The sequence below is a fragment of the Sarcophilus harrisii genome, chromosome 5 (genome assembly GCF_902635505.1).
Source record: "Sarcophilus harrisii chromosome 5, mSarHar1.11, whole genome shotgun sequence".
In the NCBI taxonomy this organism is placed as follows: Eukaryota; Metazoa; Chordata; class Mammalia; order Dasyuromorphia; family Dasyuridae; genus Sarcophilus; species Sarcophilus harrisii.
Window position 1 is genome coordinate 38,049,098 of NC_045430.1, and position 14,624 is coordinate 38,063,721.

The following is a 14,624-nucleotide window of genomic DNA, read 5'->3' on the forward strand; positions in this document are numbered from 1 at the left end:
CTCATAAGAGGAGGACTTTAAATCCTAGGATCCTATATTCTCATCATGTCTGCTCTTCACTAAGGCCTGAATCTTACTCTTCTCTTTTCTCTGAGGATTTTCTTTTTCAAATGCTGAGAGGGTCTGCTGGAATCACCAGGGCAACATCAACATTACAGGAGAAGCATGAATCTGTAGTTTATAGGTTCTGGCTGGAACGGAAAAGTCACTTTCACAGTGAAAATGGCAAATTGTGCAGGAAAAGACACAAAGTGGGGGAATTGTGTGTCACCTGACATTCCATACCAATGAATATTACACGTGGGATTGAGATTGTATTTCACAAAGGCCTTAATAACTTTGGCTTCACTAGGAGATGGAAGGTCTCCCAGAGATTTCCTTTCTTTGCTTTTGGAGGAAGGGGTGGTAAAAGCTAGAAAACATTCCCAAACTAAACTTGGAGCTACTGCTTCTGAATTTGGGATGGTACTAGAAGTTAGGGCGCTTTTTAGGGTTATGGTGCTGGCAGGGATTTGGAACTGTTCCTGACTCGTGATCTTTAACTGATAGAGAGCAGAAGTGTCAAATGGAGGACTAGTAAAATTCCGACTATGTGGTTCTGATCTGATTTTAATGTATTGATGTATTAATTTTAAAAAAGAAGTAGATAAATGTGTGGTCTTCTAAGTCAATATATAGCCCACAGGGATCCTTATGTTTGGTTTAATGGCCCCTGTTTCAATTTGAGGTTGACACAATGGTGTAGACTATCCTAGGAAGCATAAATAGCCTTATCTACTTGGAGTCAAGAATATCTGGTTCAAATCTTATCTCTGATACTTAATTTCTAGAGACACACACACACACACACACACACAGAGTTATAGACACAGAGAGACGGACAGACACAGACACGGACAGGTGGACGGAGACAGAGACACAGACATGGACACAGACAGGCAGACAGAGACCCGGACACGGACAGGTGGACAGACAGACAGGCAGAGACAGAGACAGACAGACAGGCAGAGAGAGGCTGACACAGACACAGAGACTAATAGACATACTTTTGATATTTAATGTGTACATAGAGGCAGAGGTAGATCTAAAATCCTCAGTTTCCTCATCTGTTAAAAAGAGAATTGGATTCAATGATCTCTAAGTTCCTTTCCAGTTCTAAATCTCTGATCCAATGATCTGATTTTGCTGTTCCTCATCTAATGATGAGCTTGGTTTTAATGGACACCATACTTACAGGGCGATTGATCCTAAGCCTATTTTAGACACAGCAATTATTGAGAAATACAATGAAGCAAGAGGGCATGAGGATGGGTGAGAAGCTAATTCTGACCCATTTCTTTCCCCCGTTAGCCTCTGGGTTCTTTCTTATTAAGAGACATTTTTCACATGCACCCTATCAGATGGCAATAAAATCTTTCCATAATGACATATTTCTTAGATCTCTATTGATCATTCAGCATCCTTTAGCATCTTTTTTCTTCCTTCTATGCCTCTGGGTAGAAGAATATAAAGGCTCTTTAAGAAGATAGAGGTATTAGAAATGTTTCATTCTGGTGGTAGACACCATGTCTAATTCTACATGTTTAACTCTCTGGGGTGTTCGCATATTTAATTTTTAAAAGTACCCATGGTCTGAGGATCATGAGTTCATAATGATCATAAATAGACTAATCCGGGTCTATTTTAAAGTGGTTTTTTTTTTTAAATTGCAAAGGTCATAAGACTTTTCTTTTACTGTTCATAGTCATGAGGCTGCCTTATCTCAACAGGAATCTCTTGTTCCTTACCTCAGACCTACAGAGATTTTTAAAAACATTTCAGTTATAATAGGATAGTGCTTCTTCTTCAATTGCACAGAAAGTATCTTTTAAAAGGGAAAAAAGTCTCTAATGTGTTTTCTGAAAGTTTTCCTAAAGCTGAGTTTACTATGGCATATATTATGCAAATGAGCCAAGCTTTTAGATTTTTTTTTTTTGAAAAAGCAATCCTGGCACACTGGAAGGCTCTTCACTCAATGGCTTCTTCCCTTTCCCTTTTTTATCTCTCCCCACTTTATCTTTCCCCTTTTTATTTCCCTCTTTGTCTCTTCCCCCTTTTTATTGCCCCTTTTACTCTATTCCTAGCTCCCATCCCCTTATCTTATCTCTTTTTCTCTTTCCCCATTTTATCTTCCCCTTTCCCTGTCTTCTGCTATCTCCACTACCTCATCATCCCTCTCATCTCTCTTTCTGTTTTCTTTTACCCCTCTTTATCTGTTTCTTTCTCCCCCTTTCTTCTCCCTCTTCTTCCTCTCTTTTGTTCCCCTTTTCTCTTATTTTCTTTCTTCTTCCTCTCTTTTTCCCTACCCTCTCATCTTTCTTCCTTTCCCTACATACCTACCTTTCTCTTTTTGTCCCTTTTTTCTTTGTATCTTCTCTCTCACTTCCTTATTTGCCCTTTATTCTTCTCTGCCTAGTTCTCACCTTTTCTCTTTTTGATTCCTCTCTTCTCTTTGCCTCTCTCTTTTTATCTCTCTCTTTCTCTCCTCTTCTCTTATTCTTTGTTTTTCTTTTCTCTCTTCTCTTTCTCATTCTTTCTTGTTTCTTCCTCCTCTTCCTTTTTCCTCCTTTTTCTTCTTCCTCTTCCTTCTTCTTTCTTCTTTCTTTCACCCTCCTGTTTTCTACCCCCCCCCCCCCCCCCCTCTAACTTCAATAGGGAATTGATAGGCAACACTTTAAAGGCTTCAAAAAATCAATTTGGTTCATGAATCCATTTAGTTTAGATGTTAATGAAACTTGGTGGGTTTAAAAATAATGAATATTTAATAAGATAGAAATTGAAAGACAAACAGTGTTAGTAGCTACCAAGTATGGTGAATAGGGTTTAACTTCATCTTCTCACCTCACCCCCCAGAAAGAGGGGGTTCTTACCAATTGATGTCAAAGTTGATGTCAGAGTTCATTGCCTGTTGTATTAGTGGCTTGAAACCTACTTTTGGAAACCTCATTGTAGTTAGAAACTGTATAAAGTGAGAGTTCCAATTGTATTGACTATCTACTATCTTCACCAGATCTTTCTGGCCTGAAATCTCCCAGAGATGTGTGCTATAAACTCATTTTCCTGCAGTCGAAGGCAGGAATGACTTTGGCAGTGATATTAAATACTTTTTTCAAAGCAGTACATCTATTCTAACTTTGAAAAAAATAAGCAAACAGATGTGAATATCATATTTAGTGTATTTGTATTCAGTATATCCAAATGCCACCAATTTGTACTGTTTTCCATTTTCTCCTAAATTGCACTGTCTACAAGATCACATCACCCCATCCCATTAGCCTGGTATCATAGAAAAAGTCTGGGGTTGGAGGTTGGGGTTCTAGTTTCAAATCCTGGCTTTGCTCATTAACAAGTGAACAATAACTGTACCTCCCTGGAAGGATTATTGAGAGTATCAAATAAATTAATCTGGGTAGTGGTTATTGTTTATTTTTGAAGAAGAATAAAATGACATCAAATGTGTTGGGATCAAAGTACAGTGTGTCCAGCTGTGACTGATCAGACCAATAGTACAGATAACATTTGGAGTGGAGATGATTCTAAATTTGGGTCGAGCACTTGGTCTGATTCTCCATTAATGGAAATAATGAATCCCCTCAAGTGAGCACATGTATTCAAATTCACACTATTTGAAGTTATAATTATGTAAAATGTGGTGCTTGGTTCCTACCCAATGGAAATATGCAATGCAAATTAGAATGAAGCCACCTCTTCAGCTTCTTTATTCACACTAATTGGGATTTAGCTAGATAAACAGGAATATTATTATCATTATTATGATTATCTCTTCACCCTATGTTGCTGGATTTTATAGAGAAATGATGCTGAGGCTGGTTCCTATTTTGCTATGATTCTTTGATATTGTTGTTGTTATTGTTATTTTGTGACCTCTGAGATAGGATGATTTGGGATCAAGTTCCACATCTTAAATATCTATTCACATATAATGACTGTGTGACCCTAGGTGTGTCATGATATCTGAGAGCTCCAGATTGCTACCCATCTGCATAGATAGTGAGTGTCCCTGTCAGGAATCACATATTGGGAGCACTGAAATGAAAATATTAATATTAATAGATGATGGTGATTCTATGACTATATAAAGTGGTTTCTTACATTGACACCCCCATAAAGTTCCCTTTATATATACTCCCTGGAACCTCCCTTAATTCCATGCATATTCATTCCTTTCCTTTATCATCACAATCTAGGAAAATGGCTCATACCTTGTGGAATGGCCCTTCACTGGGACAGAGTTCTTAACATAGTAGCCTTAATATATAGCTCAAATCTTGGGAAAAAGTGAGAGGTTTGGAGCTGCTGGCAATAGCATATGACTCAATTTCTTCCCTCCCAATTCAACACTGTGTGTTCTCCCCCTCTCTCTTCTGCTGGCAGTCAAGTAGAACTTGGCTTTCCATCCTAGCATTGGAATCGCTAAGTGGATGGGCCCTTCTCCCACTGTTGGCAATCAATACATGCTAATATAGTAGTAAACAAATGGTTTGCTTTAGGATCTGCCTGTGTGGTGATTTTGTAGGTGAAGACTGGACTGCAATGACCATTTTCATGTTCCTTTCTGGAAAACAGGCAAGCTGCCAAGAATTGAGAGCCCTCCTGGGAGGTGATGAGTAGCATTTTGGAAGTTTGATTAACAAAACATTTAGAAATTTACTGTTGTTTTTTGTCTTTTTTGTTTTGTTTTGTTTTGAATGTCTCCGTGTATAGGAGAAAGACGCAGAACCAAATGCAGTCCAGCCAATTGAGTCCTCAACATTAATTCATTCGGATTTGACGTCTGTTTATGGTACCGTAGTCCTGAATAGGACAGTTCTTTTCTTGGGAACCGGAGATGGACAGTTACTCAAGGTTGGTACTCAGTGATTCCTTTGCCTCTTATTTAACTGACATGGTTTTTTTGTTTGTTTGGTTGTTTTTTTTTTTTTTTTTTGGGGGGGGGGGGTTAGTATTATATCATTGTTTCTCCAAAAATAAGTGGATTGTTTTCCCAGATTATATAGAACGAATAGTGGGAAAGAAGTTCATAAAAATCTCAATGTGCCAATTCCAATAAGTATGCAATAAGGCAGGGCCTTTTCCCCTGAGGAGTTCTAAGATATTTTCACTTCATTACTCACACAATCCCTGTGTGAGGTAAATGGGGGACTAGTCCCAACTCTTGTCACTGACTCACAATTTTCTAAGTCTTTTAACCTTTCCCTTTCATCTTCTAGATAATGGAGATGTATAATGTACCTGAATTATCTTTCCCTCATAGGAATGATAGATTATAGAGCTTTAACAGAAGAAGAATCAGGTGATCCTTCTCTTCCACCCACTCTCTCCCTATGGAGGGTGGATTTTACAACCCCTTTTCCTAAAACACACCAAAAAGCTTCTATGGATCTCACGAGTCTCAAAAACCCTGCAAAATGTTAACTCTGATGGATTTAATTTTCTTAATGTTCAGAATGGAAATATACAGGGGCAGATGTGCTGTGGTGGACAGAGGGCTCCCTCAGCCTTTACTTTCATATATTTCAACTTTATGAACTCAGACAAAGTCACTTGGTCCCTCTTTGAAAGTATAAGTAACTGATGAGGGGTCCATGTGTTTGGGGGAGGCAGGGCTTACAGTGGAGCTTCCCAGAATGGTGGGAAGAATGGTGATTAAAAAAAAAGTATATTCATATGCTTAATATATTTATATACACACATATACATATATATGTACATGTATGTATGTATAATGTTTGTTCTATGACAAGTTTGAGAAATTGACTAAAACACATAATTAGGTACTCGTATGTGTTTTCATAATCAGAATTCATACAGACATCATTGGAAACACCAAATATCTATTCCATGTGAGTCACAGGGGCATAAGAAGCCAGGAATGATAGCCAGATTTTTGCTTTCTAGTTCAGTACTCCTAAAGTCCCAATGTGGACTGTCATTTTACTCTAAACTTGTAACTTTTAGTTTCGAATTCTCCTTTGGCTATTGTCACATCCCATTGCTTCCCTGACATTAGATTCTAAGCTTGTTAAGGACAAAGACTATGCCTTATTGCCTCTTAACTCTCCAATTTATAGAAGGTGCTTGATTGGGTATATATAATGGGCATTATGTACATATAATGGCTGTAAGTATTATAGGAGTTATAAGAGACTAAAGAGGTCAAAAAAGGACCCAGGGGCAGATGGAGCTATATCAGTATCCCTAGTACCTAGTACACTGTATTTTGGAATATTGAGACTTGATCTATTTTGTTGAACTGAATTTAACTCAGTGTTTTGAATGTCAATTTTCAAAACTAATCTACTTCTATAGAATATAAGCTTCCTGAGGGCAGGGATTCTTTCATCTTTTTGTGTTCAGCACCTAACGTCAGTGTCTGAAAGCACTTAGGGAGTCACTTGAAGCTTGCAAAACATGTTAACTCAATTTTATCATAGAAGACTTTTCTTTTTTGATCTTTTTTAAAATAATATTTTATTTTTCCAAATACATGCAAAGAATGTTTTCAACATTTGTCTTTGCAAATCCTTGTGTTCCAAAATTTTCCTCCCTCTCTCCTCCCTCCCCCTAAGACAGTAAGGAATCCAGTATAGGTTAAACATGTGCAATTCTTCTAAACAGGTTTACATATTCATCATGTATCAGATCAAAAGGGAAAAAATGTGAAAAAGGAAAAAAACCAAGCAAACAACAACAAAAGGTTGAAAATACTATGCTTTGATCCATATTCAGTCTCCATAGTTCTCTCTCTCTATGTGGATGGCATTTTCCATTACACTTCTGTTGGAACTGCCTTGAATCACCTCATTGAAAAGAGCCAAGTCTCTCTTGATGATGATCAAGCCAGTTGATCATCACATAATCTTGTGTTTTGCTGTGCTCATTTCACTTAGCATCAGTTCACATAAGTCAGGCTTTTCTGAAATGAGCCTATTCCATTACATACTTATTCAACCATTTCCTGACTTATGGGCATCCACAGGATTTTCAATTCCTTGCCACTACAAAAAGGGCTGTACATTTTTGCACATTTGGGTCTTTTTTCCCATAGAGGACTCTTTGTAAGTCCTGGTTGATTGATTTTAGGGAAATCATTTTACTTTTCTGAGACTTAGTTTCCTTATATGTATGAGGGAATTGCTGCCTTAGATTATCTCTAAATTAGGAGTTTAATTTACCTCTAACACTCTTCCAACTTTAAAATTCTATGATTTTTATACCCAGCTATGTCAATTCCCTGCTCCAACCAGACCATTTCCTGAATGAAGAAACCTTCATTTTCGTTTGTATATCTTTGCTCATAAAGGCTGAGCTACCTTCCTCCTCTCTGCCTAAATAACCTCCCAACCTGTTCAGCTTCAGTGCTACCTTCTCACTCTAATCCTAGGTGATAGTTCCTACCCTGCAGTTCTACTTCTGGCTGGGCCACTTATTTTAGACTCATACTATCTCGTGCTGCTCCAGAAGACAAAAACAATTGTTTCCCCAGACTACTCAGTAATAGCTATAATGGAAGTAGCACTCTATTCATCTTCCTATCTCTCTCTTTGGCCTTTTTTCAAAATGAAGGACAAACAATCACAATCTCTAAGTGTCTGAGACAGTCCTATGGAGTTCTTAACAAATATTTATTGATTTATCTTTGGCTTGTTTTGAGGAAGACTCATTAATATGGGTAGAATTTGTGTTATATTCAGACACAAGTTTTGGATTCAAATTCTGTTTCTTCAAACTTAGTAGCTGTGTGACTTACCTTACCTCTCTGATCCTCCTTTCCTTCTACAAAAATGTATGGGTTTATAGATTCATAGGGATTCATAAGATTATAAATTTAGACTATAAACCATCTTATAATCCAGTCTCCTTGTTTTGCAGATGAGGAACTAACACCCAGAGAGGTCAAGTGACTTTCCTAATGTCACACAGATAAAATGTGGCAAAGTTGGATTCTGAATTCATATCTAGTATATTTTCTACTACACATCTACCAGGATGACTTCTGAGGTTCTTCTTATTTTGATCTGTGACACTCTGGTCTGTGGTTACTCCCTTGGTCAAGGCCAATTACATCACTTCCTTATATGGTTTCCAAGAGCTGTTATGACCAAATTCTTATCTGCTTCTGGTCAGCTTGCTGATGAGCCTTCCAGACTTAGCCAGGCTGGTCCTCAAACATCAGCTACACTCTTACATAGTACATCACTGGCTCTTTCTAGTCTGGCAGGGCTATTAAAAGAATAATCTAATAATATGAAGAATCATAGTTAGGAACAAGTTTTTATTGCTGCTCAATTTAGCATGAAATCTCTTTATAATTTTTTCACACCTGCCAGAGTTGGTTCTCTGATGACTTAGCTTTCAAAAAACCTAGGGTCACCACCATTCCATGGTGAAGGATCAGAAAAAGTGTTTTTTTTTGGTTAGTTTAGCAGTATATTGTTATTATTTCTGTGGTACTAGAGTCATTCCTAAAGGGCTTGTAAGTAATAAAGAACTGAATTCAAATACTGTGTAGAACTGAGTTCAAATATGTGTCAAATAGGGCCAATAATAGCCATGTGAAACTCATGTGGGTTCCTCTGTATACAATGCTTTGTAGAAACACCATGTGAATTTTAATTTTTACTAATATCATCACTGTCAGCATTATCAATTTCCCCATGACAAAGCGGTGATAACAATTTGTAGCCAACTTTGATCCATGAAATGGGCAAAGGAAATCTCTTTAAACCATCTTCAGGCTTCTGCAACAACTGCATTTTAAAATTTGAGCACTTGCGATCTAGTCTTTTGATGACATGCTCTTTAAAGTTCCAATTTCAAAGTCAGAAATCCATACCCCACTAACCATTACCAAAGTTCAAATTCTGATGCCTCATGATATGGATGGGACTCTGAATATCCTGAGGCTCTCCATTTAGACCACAAGGTCCTGCCAGATTAAAAAGGCTTTGAAATCAGAACACATGACAGCTGGCATCTGTCTCCTAAAGGAAACAAGGCTGGTTGAGTTCAGAGAGGCTCATGACTGGATTGGACATCAATTGATAGATTTTTTTTTCCTTTTAGCCTCAACAACTCTCAATATTGTCTACAAAGTTGTAGAAGGATTACAATCAGTATTGGTGGAGGAGTATAACAGTGGAAAAAATAATGAAAATAAAGAATACACAGTAGAGAAAAGTATAAAAAATTGCTAAATTTGGAGTCAGAAGTTATTGTTTAATCATGTCCTACTCTTCAATACTCCATTTGGGATTTTCTTGGCAAAGATGCTGGAGTGGTGGGCCATTTCTTCCTTCAGCTCATTTTGACAGATGAAGAAACAATGAAGTGACTTGCCCAGGATCACACAACTAATAAGTGTCAGAGACTGGATTTGAACTCAGGAAGATGAATCTTCCTAATTTCAGGCCCACCTTTTATCTACTTTGTCACTTTGCAGCCCTATGGAGTAAGAAGATCTAATTTCAGGTCCTATCTCTTTCAGTTATCAATTGTGTGATGTAAAATAAGAAATTTGTGCTAGATAATAATAATAATAATAATAATAATAATAATAATAACTATTAGCATTTTTATCAAGTCTTAAGACTTTCAAAATGCTTTGGAAATATCTCATTTTGTTTTCATAAGAACCTTGGGAAATAAGTATTATTATTATTATTACCCATGTTTTACAGGTGAGAAGTTGAGGCTGGAGGAAAGTCACTTGCCTAGGGTCACATGGCTAGGAAGTGTCTAAAGCAGACACTTGGGGTTTTCCTTATTCCAATTCATTCAGCTACCGAACTGTCTAAATGCCTTCTGAAATAAATCCTAAGGGCTTTGGAGAAACAATCCAATGAAGAACATTTTGACAGTTTCCCCAAGCCTATCCACTTGTTAAAGATTGAATTTGAAGTTAACAAATGCTCCACCAAAAATACAGTAAAACATAGTAATACCTAGAGCTCTGACTCTTGGTTTTCCTGGGGAGTGAGAGAGGTGGAACTTAGGCATTCTTCTGAGTTGCTGCAAAGGGGAATTAAGGAAGCAGATAGACTGATTTAAGTTTCTTAAAATACATCCCCTCATTGTTCTATAAGAAATGATGATCAGATGGATTTCAGAAAAACCTAGAAAGACTTACATGAATTGATGCTGAATGAAATGAACAGAACCAGGAGAACATTATACACAGTAATAAGAAGATTGTGTTCTGATCAACTATGATCGACTTAGCTCTTTTTAACAATACCTTGATTCAAGAAAATTCTAAGGGGCTCATAATAGAAGATGCTGAACACATCTAGAGACAGAACTATGGCATCTGAATGCAGATCCAAACATACTATTTTCCCCATTTTTTTCTTTCTTGTCTTTTTTTCCCTTTCATTCTGTTTCTTCTTTCATAACATGACTAATATGGAAATATTTAATGTGATTGTACATATATAATATATAATCTGTATCAGATTATTTGCTGTCTTGGGGGGTCGGGGAGGGAAGGGAGGAAGGGAAAAAAATTTGGAAGTCAAAATCTTACAAAGATGAATGTTGAAATAAGCATCTTTACATGTAATTGGGAAAAAATGAAATATTATTAAGTTTTTAAAAAAAGAAAGACAAAAAAAAAGCCCTCTGTTCTCTTCATTGAATACTATTAGAGGTTACTTTGGGTTCTATCACTGAGGATATCCCATTAGGGACATTTTATCAAGATTTAAGATGTAATTCAGTTCTGTGTCTTTTCCTGGCTTATCTGAGGCATATTTATTGCTTTTGCACACCGGAGGAGAATTGGACCATGGACACATACAGACACTGCCAGTCTCCTAGCCAAGCTCTTCTACCAAGAGGGATATGATTGACCGATTTATAATCTCACAGCTGGGCAAAGGAGACAAAGCATGAACTGGGAGGTGTTCCAGAATGGAAAGATGAATGGAGGGGGTGGTACAAAGTTAGGAGATTGATGAAGTTATGGTTAGCACAGCCCAGAGATTGGAGAATTCCAGGGATGACTGCTTAAGGCTGAGCAGGAGCTTCCCATTGTCCTACTTAGAGACAGAGTTTTCCTTTGAGACCATATGTCCCCATTGTTAGTCCATCCACAATTCTTTGCAGTGATGGAAATCTCTCTACAACAGGAAGTCTTCTTCTTTGGTTAGTTATCATCCCCATCCCCAAATCTCCAATTCTTGTTTTTCAGATTTCTTTTATGTGTTGAACTTTTTGTATTAGACCATAATGTTTAGAGGACAGGAACTGTCTTTTTTTTTACTTATACTTGTCTTCTGAGGTTTTATTCATTTTGTTCCATTGTTTTTCAGTTGTGTCTGACTGTTTGTGAGCCCTTTTAGGATTTTGCTGGCAAAGACTAGAGTGTTTTGCCATTTCCTCCTCTAGTTCATTTTACAGATGAGGAAATTGAGGCAATAGTTAAGTACCTTGCCCAGTTATACAACCAGTAAGTGTCTGAGGCCAAATTTGAACTCATAATGATGACCCTAAGCCCAAAACAAGTAATAAATCTTTGCCTTAACTTTCACTGTGCATGGATCTCTTTAAAAGTCTGGTGAAGGCTCCAACCTTTCTCAAAGAATTTTGTGAAAACATTTTTTGCATGATTTCATATCTAGAATTGATAATAATGTCAGGTGAGAATAATAGAAAATAATAAAATTGCTTGCCTTCTCAATGACATGGGGAAGGATTGAAGAGAGGAAAAGGATTAGGAATTCAAAATTTTAAAAAATTGATGTCAAAAATAAGTAATTAAAAAAAATAAAATACAGAAATTTAAAAAGGAAATAATTCATGCTAAAATATAGTTACCAAAATATTTGAAAATACAAAACCTCAACAATAAACTACCCAGATCCCAGGTTTAGAACCCCCACAGTTTAGAAGCCCAGTCAGAAGGATAAACCTGCAATTCTAAACTAAGATTCTCTCTCCCTCCTAATGCCCTTCTCCCTTTTCCTAAGTTACTCACAAACCATCATTTCTTTAAAAAAAAGAGTTATGTCTAATAGCCTGAGGATTTTAGGGAAGCTTCTCTGGGTTTAGAGAAATGACTTCTCAAGGTTTGGGGTAGTAGGGCTTATGGGAAGTTTTTTTCCCCCAAGTCTTCTGCAATGTTTACAGATGAGGCAATTTCCAGGTTTGACCTCTAGAGCCTAAAAACATCTCAGAACTGACCAAAAATGAAGTAGGAGTGAGTTCCTCTCCCTAAAAGCTGTTCACATTTTGGATGACCATTTACTTGTTGGTTATGTGCTGCTGCCTCTAACACTTTGAATGAAGGTTGAGGTAGATGTCCTTTCAATATTCTTTCTAAAATTATATATCTATCAAGTGATTTAGTAATTCCTCCTTGTCTTTTCAAACTCCTTTTCAGAAATTCAGTCAATCAGCAAACATTTTATTAAAGATTTATTATATGACAGGCACTGTGCTAAGTAGTGACAATACAAAGAAAGACAAAAAACATGGACTCTGATTTTGAGGAGCTCAGATTCTGATGGAGGTAATATGTGTACAAGATAAGTTGGAAGAAATCTCAGAGAAAAGGCACTCTCAATTAGGGGAAAGAAATCTCAGAGAAAAGGCATTTTCAATAAGGAGGATCAGGAAAGCCTTCTTTTAAAAGATGGGGTTTTAACTGAGGCAGCAAAACTGTAGGAAGAATATATTTTACTAAAACTGTTAGCAAGGAGCAACTATATAATCATAGACAAATTACTTAAAGCTCTGAGCATCAATATCCTCATGCATACCATGGATCTATTCATACCTTCAGTGCCCACCTTTAGGATTGTTAGTTTGAAATGAGCTAATAGATGTATCCAAGGGAACCTTTCTCTTTTCTGACTGTCTCAACCTTTATTACTACTAGAAAAAAAAGAACCTCAAAGTACTGGAATGATAGGGAAAAAGAGAAGAAAACTTGGGATTATCCACAAATTAGATAATTGTTTTCTAAATGATCAAAAAGCTGACTGTACTTGCTCATATGGGAGTCTCTGCTTCTTTGAATCAGTGACTGGAAAGAGTTTTCACCCAACTTCTGTTCTCCCAACCTCAAACTCTGACTTTCCTTTAATATAAAACATGATAGAGTATTGATAAAATTTGGTGGCCACTTACAAAGTATTAGATTTTTGAATTAGAGCTGAGATATCAGATGACTTTTTCACTTGTAAGTGGGTGGGAAAGGCTACTGTCTCCGACAATATTATCTTTAAAACCTGATTCAAGGAAAGAAAGGAAGTTATAATGTTAAGAGTTTTCTCTTTGCTAGTTTCTGCCTTTATTATTGCTCACTCTATATGTGACAATTCTGTGGGCTACCACAGTTTTAGAGGTAGAAGAAACTGTAGGTGTTATGTAAACTAAAGCACTTGGGGTGGTTCCATCAATTGGGCAAATGTATTAAATGTTTATAATGTTCATTTAGGATACTGTGCTGGGCACTAGGAACGAGATGAAATAAAACAGTCATTGATGAAAAAAAAAACCCAATAATAACAACTAAGTAACAACAATAATAACAGTAACAACAGTTAAGATTGATAAAACCCTTTACTATGTGTGAGGCATTGTGCTAAGAGTGTTATGCTTTTTCATCTCTTTTTATCCTTATAACAACTCTGGGAAGTAGATGCCATTATTATCCCCATTTTACAGATGAGGAAACTGAGGCAAGCAGAAGTTAAATGGTAATAATTGTAATATCCAACATTTATTTTTTAATAGTACCTTATTTTTTCCCATATGTACATAAAGTCAATTTTTAGCATTCGTTTTTACAATATTTTGAGTTCCAAAATTTACAAAATTTTGAGTTTGCACATAGAGGTTAAATGACCTGCTCAGTCATCCAGTTGCCTGAATCTGGATTTAAAATCGGGTATTCTTGATTTTAAGCCTTGGTACTCTATCCCCCAGCATCTTAAAAGCATGGGATCAAGACCCCATATGGAGTCTTTGTAACTGAATGTGGGAGTTGCACAATTATGTTTATTATCAGTAAATGTTTGATTTGTATGCCTTTTTTTTAGACACTGTATACCCAGGGGCTCTGAAGAAAAGGAGGGAGTAGAAAAAGTTGAAGAAGCCCTGTGGTCTATCCACTAAGCTGCCTAGCTTAAAGAGTTTACATAATGCTCTTGAATGAATATTTCCAACCTGGGGTATGAGAAGCTTATCACAGGGGGTACTGTGTTATCTCTATTATCTTCTTGAAATTAATCATTCTCTTTATTTAATTTCATTTGTACATTTGTACAGTAAATTCTAGAATTTATTTCTATTCATGTTGAATAAAAGAACATGGGAAACATTAAAGAAAATAAAGAGGAACCAAAAAAACCCAGAAAGACTGGGAATCCCTGCTGTAGAGGAAGACTGGGTTAACTAGCTCTTATCCCCCCAACACCTAAGTAAGATCCCCTAGAGCAGGGCTTCCTAAACTTTTTCCATTTGTAACCCTGGGCAAATAGATATATAAAATATGTATACAAATCAAACATTTACTGATAATAAATCATAATTACACCATCCTCACATTCAATTACATG

The 14,624-nt window shown here is 36.7% G+C and overlaps 1 protein-coding gene across 2 annotated transcripts in view; it reads left to right on the top strand.

Annotated features, from left to right (window-relative positions):
• PLXNC1 (plexin C1) overlaps positions 1-14,624 on the top strand; it is a 237,013-nt gene that overhangs the window by 18,573 nt on the left and 203,816 nt on the right. For both annotated transcript variants that reach the window (XM_031940840.1, XM_031940839.1), the window contains exon 2: positions 4,765-4,905. In XM_031940840.1, coding sequence (XP_031796700.1) covers positions 4,765-4,905 — 141 coding nt within the window. The remainder of the gene's footprint in view (positions 1-4,764; positions 4,906-14,624) is intronic.